At 47.8% G+C, this 16,440-nt stretch overlaps 1 protein-coding gene across 1 annotated transcript in view; it reads right to left on the bottom strand.

Annotated features, from left to right (window-relative positions):
- ATP6V0D1 (ATPase H+ transporting V0 subunit d1) overlaps positions 1-16,440 on the bottom strand; it is a 37,324-nt gene that overhangs the window by 18,407 nt on the left and 2,477 nt on the right. Inside the window, exon 2 of the mRNA XM_054198422.1 lies at positions 7,397-7,568. Within this exon, the coding sequence (XP_054054397.1) occupies positions 7,397-7,568 (172 nt within the window). The remainder of the gene's footprint in view (positions 1-7,396; positions 7,569-16,440) is intronic.

Here is a 16,440-nt window from a genome sequence, read left to right on the forward strand (position 1 = left end):
CAGGGCTTCTCTGGGCTGAACCTGCCAGCCTAGAGCACTGGGTGAGGCAAATCAATGGAAAGGTAAAAGGAAAAATGCAGGCTGCTAAGGTCCAGCACCAGAAGACCCTGAGAATGGTTTCAATCAAGGGATGAAGCACGTTACACGGAACAGAACTGATCAGTGAACCCTAATCCAACCGAAGGCACTGCGCACAGGTTGTCTTCTGGAAAAGTTGCAACCACACATAAATCGATTGGAGGAGCATTGATAACCTCCTAACACACTCCCTCCCTGTTTTATTTCTCTAACAGAAATGCTCTTCCGCCTGTAGAGGGAAAGATTGCGAGAAGGAACATGAGGGAAGTACAAGGACTGTTCTTGTGAGCTGCAGAATCACCAGAGGCATTCAGCTTTAAACAAAGCCCAGGAAGATAGCGAAGTCCACACGCTGCCTCTGGATGAAACAGCATCAGCTTGGATGGGGATGTTATCCAGGGCGAAGCATTCTCACCTGGTTACCCACAGCTTGCATGCCTGAACCCCCTTCTCAGGGCTGCAGAGTTTCATTAAAGATTTCTCTATGTTAGTGAAACACGGTCTCACATCTGGAGCTCCTCACCTGCTTTTTCCTACATCTTTACTGCCACCAATAACATTTTGCTAGCTCTTCCGACCATCACCGTGGCTCACTCTGTTTGCGTTTGCTAGGCACCATGCTAACGCCTTCCAAGCAACAAACAGCACCGGTCAGCAGGAGGTGAGTTATACTGTACCAGTTCAAATCCACTGGCAAAATGAAGTGTCTTCCAGGCACTAGACGTCTGGGGAAAAACGCATCCCCTCAACATAACACACAGTGAAATCCACCTTTCAAAGACTCCCTTTCCAATGAGGGCACCTGCATTCACACCCTTTTGAAAGACGACTTCCATGTGACCACTGAGGCATGCAACCCAGTCCATCTTCAGAGACACTGGTTCTGGGAAACTGGTATGAGATCTGTGTCCTTTGGGTACGCAGGAGAAGAGATGCAGTTCTGATGCTGCTACCCACAGGATGCAGGTCTGTGATCATTTCCAGACCATTAGCTACATGCCCTCTTATTTTGAATGTTGCATAATCCCTCCAAGAACTTGGCTTATCAGTTCAACTTTGCACTCCCTGCAAACAGGGAAGCTGTTTGTCAGAAACCTGTGCTTCTCTGCCAAAACCGTCTCTGCCAGAAAAGGCTCGTAAACCTTTACTGTAGTGGCTGGCAATCCTGCAGTAAATTTTTACTTCCCAATCCCACCGCCACCAAAGAGTCAACGACTAATTGAAAATAGTATAGCGCAGTTTTAAGCACAGCAGCATGTTGCATTCACCCAAATAAACTGCAAGTGTCAGTAACAAAGCATTTGGAGTTTTTTCTTCTGCAAGAAAGGACTTCAAAAGGATGTAGTCATATTCCGTAACCTCTGCAGTTGTGCCAGGATGCACACTCCAGTATATTTAGAATAAAGACAGGCAACTTCCTACTCCAGAGAAGAGGATTACTGCTCTTCAGCTCAAGTAGCAATTGAAACAATTTGGCTCCAGAGAAACTGCTGCAAGATTAAGTTTGAACTCAAAGTCATGCAGCAGAAACTAGATCTATCCAGTGCAGGAGAGAGGCAGAGCAGGACTGGGTCAGGGAGAAGGTAACAGAGGGAAGTGTCAGCTAAGAAGAGGCATGCGCAAGGGGAAAAGGTACATGCAGTCTCATCAAAAACACATCTTGTGACCACAAAAACATACTCGAAGCCAAGTTCCCAGCTGCATCCTCAGGGCAACAAAGAACCCAGTTCTCAGCCCTAGCAGACTGGTAGGGTAAAGACAAAAGACGACCTAGTCTGTCCTCTGATGATGGGCTTGAGCACAGGTTTGGAAATGTGTTTAGACCCATCTCCACCCAAGACCTCACTCCTACAGCGGACTCAGTTTCCACACAGTTACAGCAGCTCCCCCTTGAGCACAAGCTCAAACCCTTCTCTGCCCATCAGCTTGCTGCAAGGGCTCAAGGGACAAGGCTGCTGTGAAACCAGACTTCCCAGAGCAGGGAAGACTGCGCTGAAGCGAGGGCAAAGCCACCCCCTTTTCTTTTCCCCCCACTCCTGGAAAAATACTAAAGCTGACAATCTGATGAGGCTACAGCAGGCTAGAGTGAGGAGTGATACCACGATAAAGAATCCTATCTAAACTGTATACAGGAACAGTTGAAGGAAGGAGACAGGACATGGCACCGTGTCAGGCTAACACAAAGAACAAAGCCTTTACAGAAAGGCAGGGCAGAACATCACTGAGAAGAACCTAAAACCCACTTCCATCCCACAAGTCAATATGTGCTTGTTGAATTCAGGAAGTGGGTTTTGCTGTTTCAAGTACACTTAATACCTGTTTGTTGCTGCCCTACAGAACATCGCTGCATTCCCTCAGCCAAACAGTCAATTGTTTGTGTTGGAGCAGAGATGTTAGCAGCCAACTTGTGCCTATCAGTTAGAACCTACTACGGGCGGATGAAAAACAGAAGGAAGCACCAGCAGTCTTCCAGCGAGGAGCTGCCTAGCAAGAGGCAGAGCTAGCAGGTGTTTTACAGAGACCATGGCAGGCTCAGCAAGTTGAGCTTTTCCTTGCCACGATATGCAGTGGCAAAGGCCGCCAGCTACAGCCACCACTTGAAAAAAAAAAAAAAAAAAACAAAACAAAAGGGAAATCGGCCAACTTCAATATTCCTCAATATTTTGGTACTAACAACGCAACACTTGCCACAGAGGAGTTCCTGGAGAGGACTGCAGCCAGGAAAGAGTCAGCATGGTGCCAGGAGAGGAGCACGACAGGACAAAAAAAAAAAAAAAAGTGGCAGCAAGTGACTTAGGGAACAAAGACCATGCTTTGTGGTTGCGGCTTAGCTGTGTTCTTGGGCCAGTTTTGTTCATGTGCTTTTAAACACTGTTCTCTCCCCTAAGCTTAGGAGACGAGTCAACTCCTGCCCACCTCCCTAGGTGACCGTCCTTACCTGTGGCACGGTGTGCACCTGGGGACAGGCAGCCACGGGGCTGGAGTGCCACCTTCCGGCAAGTCACAGGCAGCGCTGTCTCATTTCCCTGGAGCCGTGCAAGGAGAGCACACCAGGGGCACACATCCTCCTGGTGCTCCTCCTCCTTCCTGTGGCCTCACCACGTTCACGGGCCACTTAGAAGAGGCAAGAGAAACCACAAAGCATAATCCCACGCAGGCTTTTGGCAGGTTGGCTCTGGAGCCATCAGAGGAGACAAGGACTACAGCTGCTCCCAAGACAAGACGGTTCCCCAGATCTTCTCAGCAATGTGCCCTGGGTCAAGATCTGAGCACCCTCCAAAAACAAGCAACTCTGGAGAACACAACAGTCACCTGTGGATCAACTCAAAAGCACCCCAAAGTCTAGTAGGACATTCATGAAGGAGAAAGCCCGACTGTTTTTTTAAGTGCTTGATCCATCATCTCCTGGCAGGTACACCCTGGCCACTCTCAGTGAAATGGTACCCAAGGGTTTAACTGGCCTCAGTGGGCCTGTCTTGTGTGAGGTTATCCAGTATTTCTAAGAAGGCCAAAGAAATATTAGTACGTAGAAAGGCATCCAGCAGCAGTGAGTTTCAGAGCTGAACTGGACATGCTACAAAACATTTCCTTCCATTTTAAGTCAGACACACCTCCTACAATCCCACTCGATTTTAAAAATCTCTGTTTACAACCCAGTGCCTCTCTCAAGGGAGCCCCAGTGAACTCAAGCTTTCCTCCTGCAGAAGCCAGCCCTGCTCAAATTTTCCATATCTTTCTACCATTTTTTATTTCAATTCAGCCTGTACAGTTTTAGCACATGGACACATTCAGTTGAGTACAATTTCTTCTTCTGACCACCTGGTGCCTCGCTTGCCCTGAGCTGTCTACCAGGAGCAATCGTTACCATTTCCTGCTCAAGTTTCATTAACTACCCTAAAAGAAAGGAGTGAGAAATAGCCATGTTCAAAAAGGCAAAGAGAGATCACCCCATAATGCCTGTGTGCCCAGCCAGAGTGGAAGATCAAGGGGCTTGTCCCAGCGTCGCTCAGGGTAGGCAGGATGACACAGTACCTCTGTGTGCACAGACACAACATCCCCAGCATGCCAACATCCTTTGGCCAAACATCTCTGTGATGCTGCCCACACACAAGCCTGGGTTAGCTGAAGGCTACTGGCACAAGTACACGCTACCAGCACGTAGCTACATGGTAGCTACCAGCCATGAAGGCTACTGGCACAAGTACACGTTACTAGCCTCCAAACAGAGCTGTTCTGCACTCCAGCTATTTGGGACATGCGTGGGAAGCTTCACACTGTCAGCAGGACAATAATCCCTGAAACTTCTGCCTCCTGCACCAAACCAAGACCTACTACAACCCACAGGACAGTTTCACAGAATAGAATCATAGAATCACAGGGTCATTTTGGTTGGAAGAGACCTTAAAGATCACCAAGTCCAACCGTTAACCTAGCACTGCCAAGTTACCACTAACCCATGTCCCTCAGCACCACATCTACACATCTTTTAAACACCTCTAGGGATGGTGACTCAACCACCTCCCTGGGCAGCCTGTTCCAGTGCTTGATAAGCCTTTCAGTGAAGCAAATTTTCCTAATATCCCTGATTTTTTTTTCAGGGAACAAAACACAGCCTGAAAGGCAGCCCAAGAAATCTACCCTCTTTTCTACCAGCCCAGTCACTAAATACAGGACATATTCAACAGAAGATATTAAGACCCACTGGGTAAAACCAGCACCCTCTCCAGACTCGTTGTGTTTCACTGTCCTCATTCTTCTGTGTTAACTCATCTGCCGTGTCATTAGAAGTCTGCTTCCACAAAAGGCTCCACAAGAGAGTGTACACTTCATGTACCAAAATGCCTTTTCTCCCACTTCATCTTCTGTCTGCCTTCCTCTAGGCAGCACTGCAGACAGTGGCATTAAAGCAAATCTTGTGGGCAAAAAGGGAAAGAGATTAGAGTGAAGACAACTCAAGGAAGACACATCCTGTGCTGAACGGGACCAATATATTTGAGATGAGGTTACGCAGTAGGTAAGAGATACAGATATCTGCACAGAATTGTGTTTTGCTATAGAGAACTCATCAAAATCAGAGAGACAGAAGCAGGACAAGATTAAAGTTAAATCAAGTTGAGGGCAAAAAAACAGTTTCAAAGCTAAGTCATTCAAACAGTCTCCAGATTACATGAGATGTTTAAGGTCTTCTGCACAACTCAAGCTGGATGTAGACACTGGATAAAAGTCAACAGGACTGGTGTAACAGGAAACTGGATTTCCACAGCTATTTGCAGCCTTCCTACGAAGTCATGCAGTGTGTAATGAGGGCAGGCATGGCCTGAGACCTTGCAGTTCATCTTTTCCATGCACTGGTTTTCAAAGCGGGACAGTTAGGAAACAGCAAAGTTTTAAAGTCTGCAAGATACTCACGTGTCCTCCCCAGACTACTGCCTTTAAACAGATACAACACAGGCTAAAAGAAGAGACCAGTAGGGATTACTGTGTTACTTCCATAAAGCTAGACATTTCCACAAACCTGTAGAGCAGCAAAGGAAAAGCATCAGTGGAAGACAAGCTACCTAATATTGCCAGGCTCAAACAGTACTGACACCTTTACAGCAAATTAAAGATGGGTAAAGAGGTGTTTTGAAAAGTTGGAGAAAATAGAAGAGATTGCTCCACACAACTAAGATGACGAGCTAGAAACTGCTTCATCCCATTGCAAACACTGCTGCAAAACGGGGGCTTAGTAATGTCTTGCTGGTGACTTGCCATGTCTTGTTCCATATCAGGAGGCAAATATGAAAACTCCATGAATTTTAGTGTCAGGCATATAAAACCACTTAGAAAATAGGAAAAGCTTAAAAGACAGGAAGCTTTAGCACAGCGACCCATAAAATAACAGATATGAGCCACTGAGCTAGAAAAATGAGATAGTGTTACTGTCCAGACATAGAACGGACAGAACAGGAAGGAATGTGTCAGAGACACAGGTCTTTAATCAATATTTCCACATGCAGGAGATGCCACAGACAGGCCAAAATTTAAAAATCTTTGAATAGACCACAAAGTCCTTTCCATATCAGCCTGTACCATTCAAAAAAGAAATCTCTAGGTGACAAGGAAGATAACGCACACACAAGTGCCAAAAATGCAAGATTAAACACACTTGCCAGAGTGCCTGCAATGAGCCCAAGCTCGCTATATCAAATAAATTAATACTGATATATTAACTACCCTACTTGAGAACAGAGTACAACCTTCTTCTCAGAGATCTAAGTTAAAAGTCATGCCCTACTGAACCAGTAATTCGCTGGTTAGGAAAGACCACTCTCCTTGCTGGTTAAGAAAGCTCACTAGCTGTGCAGTTTGCAAGCCAAACTAGAGCTTAAAGGAACATAGCAATTTCATTTTATTACTAATTAAGACAAGAGCAACACACAGGGAAGCAGAGGGTTGTGAAAAACCGCTAGGAAAAGATACTTGCATGAACGCTGTGCTATTTCCAGCTTTTCACATCAGCTGAACTTGCTGTGGGAGTGCACACGCCTCATGTCTTTTCATGCGCTGACAGAGACGTGCTGAGGCTGCTGCAGCCCTGTCTTTCCCTGATGCATATTCTGGGCCTTCCCTCCCCCTAGTGCTGGTGTTTGTCAGGTCCCCTTGAGCTAGCTCAGAAAAACAAATCAGTCAAAGATTAACCCCAAAAGCTGTTCAATTTTTGGGCAGCTCAATATCGTGAACCAGCTTGTGATGGGGTGAGAGGAAGGGCTACAGCTCCTGGAGTGGGATGGCAGGATCACAGAAGCCCTGACAAAGGCTGATAGCCCTTGGTGGGGCAGAACTAGCAGCCAACTGTCATGCACATGCATGGCATGTGTATGTTTTGCAGCAGGATCACATTTTAAAAAGCCCAGGAACACTTAACACAAGGGACAAAGGTAAATGACAGCTCTAATAGAGACTGAGCCAATTCTGCAATGGAAGGCAGCTAAACAGCTGTGCCAGTGAAGCATGCACACCCTGGTGATAGACTTTAAGAAGTCAGAATGCATTTTAGAAGGTAGAATCCCTCACTAAGCAAGAGCAAAGAGCTGTGAAAATGTTACAAGACCCCCTGAAACCAGACACAGAGAGTCCAGAGTGAAGCCTTTAATAACACAGTGATACTGTGCTGCTGGTTTGAGACCTCCAAGGTACAACCAAAACAGTTTCATTTCAGAAGCTGCAGAAAACATAGCAGCTGCAAGGCTGAGTGTGGAAAGTTGGTCTGAGAGCCCTCAAGTCTGGAAGAACACCAAAAAGTTTCAAACGCTGTTCACAAGTGGCTGGTACTCACGTGATGAAGTCCAGAAAACTTGCTAGGGGCTCATACGCATGGTTCCTCATGTGACGAAACTCCACCACCATCTTCTCCTTCAACTTGTCGTCTATGACGGAGACAGTGAGTGGGGAGGCTTCATTGGCCAGGAAGTTCCCATAGTCTGTGCTCTGGAGGTGCAGTTTCAAGTCTGAAAAAGAAAGAATAATTCCACTCTACAGGGTTTGTGTTGGGTTTGGGTGTTGGGGTTTTTTGAGCATACCCAAGAGAGCTGTGGCTCAGCACTTCTCTAGGCATTCTCTTCTCTGAAAGATCACCTAGACAAAACCCACATGTTAAGACATATGTTTATATTTGTGCTTAGTTTTATCACAGACAACCCAAAGGCAGTAAAACATCAATGTTTCACCATACCAGCCTTGCCCCATCTTAAAGAGGAAACTGTGACACTACCTGTGCAACACACCTGTGTCAGCTGTCATCTGTGCTCGATCAAGATGGAAGGTTACTGATTTTCTAGGAAGTATTTGCTAGAAATTTAGGGGAAAAAAAATAAAGAAACAACTTAAGCACTTCCTCTAGCCAAAAGGGCTCTGGTTGCAGGCTTCTCTGAAGCAATCAGGACCAAGAACCTATCTGCACCCACAAGCAAGTTTCCTCAGACACTAGCGATGTGGAGGCGTCTGAAAAGTTTTCAAAGCCAGAGACACAAACAGCAACCTTGGAATTATAAAGCAGCTCGGCATTACATCATCAAGTTAGTCCAACTAATTGCACTGGTAAAGAAGAGTCAGAGGCAGAGAGGGGCTGGTGGAGAGGAAGACCATTTATCAGTCTCTTATGGTAGGCAACCCCTGCCCAGGATGGGGGAACATGCTCAGAAGCCTTCCCCTCCTCCAGTTTCAAGCAGAGGAAACCTCCATTTCCTCCGTTACCCTTGCTGCAGGTCAGGTGCCCAACCAAGCTGCAGCCCTGGCCAACAAGCAACCACAACATGCTGAGCTCTGTCAAGATAAAACCTCTGCTTGAGCCAAAAGCATTTAAGTGTCTCTATGGAAAAACTGAATCCAGAACTGAGGAACGTCATATAATCCTGCTCTTCAAAACTCTACTAGTTACATTGGTACACAATGTTCATCTCCCTTCAGCTTCACCTCAGAGGGCCAGTTAGGCAAGCACCCTCCCAGGGATTCAAGACCTTTATAGGGAAAGGAAAGTAGCTGGAAGAGTTTAGTCAAACCAGATGTGAACACACTGTCCAGAGACAACAAAACAAAGACATTTCTCCCTGGTTTCTCTGGAGCAGGAGCACCGAGGCTGCCTTTCCCTTCCACTGAACCATATGAATCCTCAGCATTATGGCACAAGCATCCACAAACCGAGGTCAGAGCAAGGACTCAGCCCAGCTTGAGGAGTTTGATCTTTTGACATCACACCCAGCTACAGGCACAAGCTGGAGAGCTTCCTCGTACTGACCTCATACTCTACAGAGTGACACTGTCCTCAGCCCGAGGGGTGGAAGGGTCAAAGGGCTTTCAAGCTGACTTTAACTCTTCTGGGTATTTCCAAGGGGGTCTAGCAAAGATGGTTTTGACCCAGCACTTTTTAGTTATGAAGATGTTACCACTGCTAAGTCTCATAGGAAACAGATGGTGGTTATGGGGCAGGGGAAGGCCAGAGACTTAAATAGCACTCAGTTCTGTCATGCTTCTCAGTAAGAGGAGAGTTTGGTGGTACTCTTACTTTTAGTAAGGAATCCTGGATACAGCAGAGAGCTACTGCCCAACAACATGCCCTGTGGCTGAAGTAAAGCAGAAACTTAACCTAGATCTCTGTTCCCCAGACTATGCTGCAGCTAAACAGCTGTGTTTTACTCTACAAACACATCACCAACTTCTGCTCACACTTTTGAAGTGGGAAAGCATGGTCCAGATAACTCAAGACAATGGAGTTTTCAACGTGGCCCTTGTCAAACACTGGATCATGCCGAAACTCAGAATGCCCCTCACCTCCACACAGCCTGCAAAGGATTGTTATTGATGGTAATCACTTCCTATACCCTGCAAAAAACCCAGCTCACAGGCAGCACCATGCATGCAAAGAGTTTTGCAATTGTTTGATGTTTGAAAGCCAAGCTACAGTTATAGAAGGGAAATCTACTGGAATTAGGTCTTAACAAGTTTCAGTCCCTCTTTTGAAAGCTCCTGGATGATGAGCTTTGGAGTCTGAGTGGAAATTAAGTCCCATTGTCAGGTCAGGGCTTTACTAGTTTGCTTTTAGCAGTCTAGAGAAAGCATGGAGCAAAATTCAGCAGGATATGAGAGAAAGGGTCCTCGTAAGAGTACTGCACCCATAAAATCAGACTGCAAGGGAAAGCACAGGGGACTGCAGTAGCTACCATCCATACACCTCCTACTTTCAGCTCTCTGTACAGAGCTGTAATGAAAACCAAGCCTGCCCAAAAAGGCATGTGATGTTGTTTTGCAGCTATACAGGACCTTGGAGAGGAAGCAGCTTTTGCATGTCCTACCACATCTCACTTCACTAGGGAAGCTTCCAAAGCTTTCAACTTGTTTCCTTGACTCCAACTTTGCTATGGCAAAACCACCAGTTCCTTTTGGTATCATTGTGACCTGCAACTACGCTCATACTTTTGAGGCTGCAAGAAGCCACCTTGCTATCAGATCACTTGATGCTTAATAACCGTGACACAAAAAGTAGACTTTGCTGTACCATTCACTTCCAGGAGGTCGGAGCTGCATCGCATTTAGACCAGAGCCACACAAGTTGTACATTGTGCCTCGCAGCCTCTCCCATGAGCTGCTTGGCCAGAGCATTTTGTCCTGCTCGATGAGGGGGTTGCCTCCCCAACTCCACAGCACAAGAGCCAGCACAACATTATGTTGCAACTGGAATGAGGGCCATGTTTATATAACACTTGGAATTAATTTTAACAGAGAAGGCCAGACACAAATTTGCAAGAACTAAACTCTTCTGAATCTCTTAGCATCCAAGCAGACAGAACAGAACATATTTTCCAGAAATTGGACGAGATTTATAAACCCTGACTCAATGTATCCCACGGCATACCAGTGCGTTACACGAGCCTGTCCTCCTCCAGCCGCTGGGCCGGTCACCAAGCCTCAGCCAAGGGGCTTTGGGAGTTTTTAATAGGACTATTCACATGTCAGGCTACTCAGATAAGAATGGACTAATCCCGTGGTTTCACAAATCCCCTGCCAGAAGAGCTGTCCCAGTAGCACGGTGACTAACTAGTGGACCCACTGCTGAGCAAGCCCCAAGCTCTCCAAAGGCTCAAGTTCCTATTTCCTAACGCAAGTTCAGACCGAACTGGATTCGGTCTCTGGCAGCGACGGCAGCACCTTGGCAGGGGCGGCTGCCAGAGATCTCACACGCTGCATGTCGACGAGACGCCAGCTGCAAGTCTTCCGCCATGCCTCTTCCCCAGCTGCCTGCAGAAAGGGAGAGAGACCTGCACCTACAGCCCAGCCGCTCCCAATGAGCTCCTCCAGATGCTGACTAATAGCAGCACACGGCCTCAACCCAGCAATTGCTTTTGAGGGGTACGTTTGCCTGTTTCGGCATTTTTCCAAGTGGTTCACACACTTGAAGAAACAGACTGAGCCAGCATTTGGCAAGGGAGCACTTGAATTACCACAACACTTTTGTGCTGTCTCCGCCCCCGCAAAAGCTGGTAAATTATGGCCAGGTCACAGTTCCCAGAAAGCTGCCTCATGCAGGAACACAACAGCTTGTCAGAACAACAGCCTTTTTCTGCTGAGTGTTCAAGTAGGATAGTGCTCAAGACTACCGTGACATGTACTTACAGCAACATCCTTTCAGCTCTTGGATGGGGCCCTCTGGTTTTGATGCAGTTGGCTGAAGCTTAATTCAACACACCACTGTGCCAGCACCACACCTTGACATTTCAGATGACATTTTCTTGAGGGACTTCAGATCCACAGTAAAACTACTGTCCTCTCCTGCCAGTTTGCTTTGTCAAATCGAGCCATTACTCAGTCTTTCAGATATCCGTCAGTCCTCAAAGCCTGTCCTGTAAGTCCTACTCAGACAGAGTGATCCATGGTCCCACCAGCTCACGGTTCCACCCCTTCCCTCTTCAGCATCCTCCTGTAACTGCATCGCAGAGCTCTGAATCAAGTTAAGGGCTCAAGCACTTCTAGGCAAGGACTGATTTGTCTTCCCACACACAGGCATGGAATCAGCTTTTGCAACTTCCGAGCTGAACCGATGTTTTCACACAATTATCTGCTGTAACCCTGACATCTCACTCCAAAGCACCCAGGGCCATCACTGCATATATAAAAATTAAAATATCATTTGCCATCTCCCAGGCCTGAGGCAGTAAAGTAGCTGTGGGATTACACAGCAGTCTGCGGATCAGCTACATCGCCCACATCTCCCTTCAGAAGACTGCAGTCATTACCATTCAGCTTGCTCCTGTCTGTTTATAGCCACCTCAGACACTCGTGAAGCTCGTTCTCTGAAATCTCACCAAAAAAGCACCCAGAGACCCCTCATTCCCTGCAGAATTTAAGACTTTTTCTGTGGGTGCAGACCACCAGCAGTGACATGCCACCTCTCCTCTGCTACCTTGCAGCAAATTCTCTGGGCCACAGCTGGACACAGAGAAGTGTTTGGCCCTTTTCCTCACCACTGCCTCACCTCTAGCTCTTCACCTCTCCAAGATGTCCTCAGCACCACGCGGCAGCCTGTGTGTCTAGCCCAGCCCTTCCTGGAGCTGAACTCACCCCCCGCAGAGCTTCAAAGCCAGCATGGCCAGGTCTGGTTTCCTTTGGAGCACCTCAACCAGGTAGCCCTCTCTTGATCCTTCCAAAAGGTGAGGTAACCCCCCCTTGTCTACCCATATTTCCAGTAAGCTTCATCCCTAGGTACCCTTTCCCCCGCCCCCGCAAAAGCAGACCGCACTAAGTCACAACTGTAACCTCAGAGGTCTGGTACACTAACAGGACATCAGACCAGCACCTAGTGCAGTGGTTTAAGGGAGAGGCAACAAGCCGCTCAGACACCAAGAGAAACAGGGCAGAAAGCAGTCTCACACTGCAGGAGCTGACAGCAGAGGAAAAACAACAAGATGAAAGCACCGACAGGCTGCCGAGCAGCAATACTTGCCAGGAAATCCAGACACCATCATCTTCTAACGAGGGGCAGGACCCAAACAAGGGCTGAAGCTCCACCAGCGCTGAGAAGCTGACCTCAGCTGCTGCTTGAAGTTTAGCTAGGAGAAGCTATGAAACAGGTCTCTGCCCAGTAAGGGAGGCCAGAACAAACAGCAAAGAGCCTCTGCTGAACTCTGCAGGAAGCCAGAGACCACAGTATTTGTTTGCCACCATGATTTAGCAGGCCATGGAAGTGCCATCTTCCAATAAATAATGTTTTCCTTGACCTTGTTTTAACAGGACAAGTGATTAACCAGCCACAGCGAGTGGTTACACTGGAGGACACAGGACAAAGTCCTGAGATTAGCAGGACAGCATTTCAGCTACTGCTCTGCTGCTGCACAAGCAGCCAGCAATCACAGGACAGGAATGGTCTATACCCTCCTTGGATCTCACCATTACCATACGTTCTCCCTCATCTGGCAGATGAAAGCTCTTGGGGACAGGGCCAGTCCTCCTGCACAGTCCCAGCAAGCAAGGGTCAGCTTTTCACAATGGGCTTCTAGATGTCAGGAAATAGACAGCATCATTGTTGTGCTTTTGAAAGAAGAGAAGGCTCCGGGAAGACCTTAGAGCCCCTTCCAGTCCCTGAAGTGGCTCCAGGAAAGCTGGGGAGGGACTCTGGAGCAGGGAGGGGAGCCATAGGGTGAGGGGGAACAGTTTTAAAATGAAAGAGAGATTTAGATCAGATATTAGGAAGAAATTTTTCACTCTGAGGGTGGTGAGCCCCTGGCCCAGGTTGCCCAGAGAAGCTGTGGCTGCCCCATCCCTGGAGGGGTTCAAGGCCAGGCTGGACAGGGCTTGGAGCAACGTGGTGTGGTGGGAGGTGTCCCTGCCCAGGGCAGGGGGGTTGGAACTAGATGATCTTTAAGGTCCCTTCCAACTCTAACCATTCTATGATTCTACCACATCGTGGCTTGGCTTCTATACCCACTGAATTCAGGATTCAGACTGAACCATTCTTAGAGTTCAAGATGGATCTAAGCATGGCCACACTTCAGGACCATCAAGTGGCCTCTCCCTGCTTGGTTCTGCAGCAGAGGAGCTGCATAGGAAACAATCTATCCCATTCTCCCCACACCGAGGGGAACACCATGAGCTCCACCATGGATTGAAGTGCCAAAAGCACTCTTGGAGGTAGCCTGTAGCTCTGGCAGGAATATAACTTTTCTATACAAGAGAGGACACGCTGCCCACGTGGTTAAGCTGGAAGAGATACCCAGCTCCAGCCTTTTGGGGCCCAAATTCCAGGACCACTGTGATAAAATGGAAGAGAGAACGGTAGCACAGCCCCTCCCATTCAGCGAAAAGAGATGTGGTGAACACTCAATACGTAACATCATAAAGCAAAGGCAGCCTCCAGGGAAGAAAAAAGATCCTTGAGACTATGAAAACAAAAGCACACGCTACTCTCAGCAGAAGCCTGGTGCGCAGAGGACATGCTCCCCAACATCCATTTGCTGGAGGCAAGAGCCCACGGCTCTGCTCAGGCAGGCCTTTGCCTGGGTACATCTAGCCATCCTGTGGTCAGACAAGGGGAAAACAGTCGCACCTCACCCCACAGTGGCTCAACCGCGTGCTCAGTGGACTTCAATACATTTCATCACCTCTCCTCTGCACGGAGAAATAGGGAAGAGAAATGGATGTCTTTACATTGAAGAGACATTTAGGACAGCAAGCCTTTAGCAAGCCACTCCTGAGTTAACCGAAAGCAGCACTCCCCTTCTGGGCAGCGAGGCAGCCAGCAGACCAATGCTGGAAATACTCTTCAAGACTCAAAAACAACCAACCTGCCCAGTCATTGTTTATGCCACACCACCCAGCCCTATATCAGGAGTTTGGTGCTCGCTATGTATTGCTACAGATTAATTTGACAGAAAACAAGGCTCTAGCACATGCGAGAGTACCATTCAGGCAGACCACCCTGCCCTGCAGCTGGCGTGGAGGCAGCAAGTCTAGGACAAATGGGACCTACTTGCTTCAAGCTCTCCGATTTCACTGTTGGTTCACACGCGTCCTAGAAATGGAGGTCTGTGGACCAAACTGAGGAGATAAGAGAGAACCGCAGTCTTGGAAATCCTATCTTTCTAAAAGAATCACATGTATTTTCTTCTCCTAGCCACCTTTCACCTCCCAAATACATCTTTGGGGCTCAGGTGGTTACTGCGCTCTTCCCCAGGCTGACGTGACACGACACCACTACCTTGGGGTTATGAGGACTGAAAAACCAAGAGTTTTCATGGGAAAAGTCCACAGCAGACCGATGAACTGCAGGCTGAGATGCACAAATAAAACATGAGAGACCCCTGAGAAAGCATGAGACTAGTTCCACATACGGCTTAAACAGAAGACAGGGCAGATCCCATCCCTCCAAGTGCATACCACTGTTTCCATAACACAGGCAAGTCCCCAGCTGAGCTGATTGCATGGACGGAAGCACCAGCACCCACAGAGAGGTGGTGGTGGAAACACACAGCCTCTGGAATGCCTCTCCCAACAGAGGGCCACACTAAAAAACTTGAGCCAACCACCTGCCTCTTCTCAGCTGGCCATTTCATAGCCTCAATACCCAGCTAGAAGATGACATGTCCTGCTGCTGGATTTCACCATACCAATCACAGCAGCAGGTCAGAAAGAAATCAGCTTCCTGTACTGTTCCTGTGGAAGCAAGAGGAACACTAGCAATAGGAGGCTCACAAACACTGACTTGAAGGTAAAGAAATTCCTGTTACTAAAGAAGATGCTTTTGTGTGCTTCCTAGGCTCCATACACTTTTTGCAGTATGAAGCATTGCAGACCAACAGTAAAGCCTGCTGATTACCCGCTGAACTCTGACTGAACTCGACTTCTTAAAAGTAGCACCGCTGCCCACCTGCATCAACAGCTTTTTATTCTCCAGAGATGAAAACAGACCTCCAACAGGCTACCATGGCTTTGAGGACCTAGAGATGGCTCACCATCCTTTCGACAGTACAAATCTGGGCGACTCAGAAGTTTGGTTATCAAGGACAGACTCCACTCAAGAACAGATCCCTGCTCACACCACTGAAGTGGAGGAAAGCAGCTCCAAGTCCTTCACTGACACCTTGCGTCAGAAGCAGGAATTGGCTACAACAGAGAGCCAAGCAGGTTCTGAGCAACACCCAGCACAGGTGTACAGCACACAAGGACCTCTGGCTGAGAGCCAACCAAAGCACCAGGACTTTGGGAGCTGAAAGAAGGGATTAAACATATTATTGATGAGGGTTTCAAGAGAAAGCTTAAGCCAAAACAGCTCTCACACCCTCTCCTTAATGCTAGTCATGTTTTCCAGCCCTTCTTAAAGCCAGCTCAGGAGCCTGCCTGATCACAGAGAGCCTATTTGGCTTTCTATTTCTGACTCATCAAGAAGCGAGAGCTCAAGTCAGCTTACTCTGCGATCAGATCAGACAAGCAGAGACAACAGAGAATCACACAGAAAAGCAAGATCTCCTCCTTCCGGCAGCACTAAGCTCTCAGCCCAAGTCCTGCAGCAGAGAAGTCAATTCCTCTGTACTTCCAGACTGATCCTAGCACACAAAAGGGAGCAGCATTTCAGACCTGGAAGCACACTGTCCTCCAAGCAACATCAACAGCAGTGACCAGCCAGATACCCAATTCCCAGGGCCAGCCCCAAAACAGCCTTGGTCCTCCAGGATTTCTCCACGGTCAAGGTGATCATCTGCTTCAAGACTGGGACTAACTGCAGAGACAGGCTCACATGCAAGGGGCAACAGCAAAGACAAAACAGGAACAGTAGAGAAGAATGTATGAGTATTTTATGCTTAAGTACTTATTTTGGCTGCTAATAAGCTAGCCACT

Source organism: Rissa tridactyla, chromosome 4, assembly GCF_028500815.1.
Source record: "Rissa tridactyla isolate bRisTri1 chromosome 4, bRisTri1.patW.cur.20221130, whole genome shotgun sequence".
NCBI lineage: Eukaryota > Metazoa > Chordata > Aves > Charadriiformes > Laridae > Rissa > Rissa tridactyla.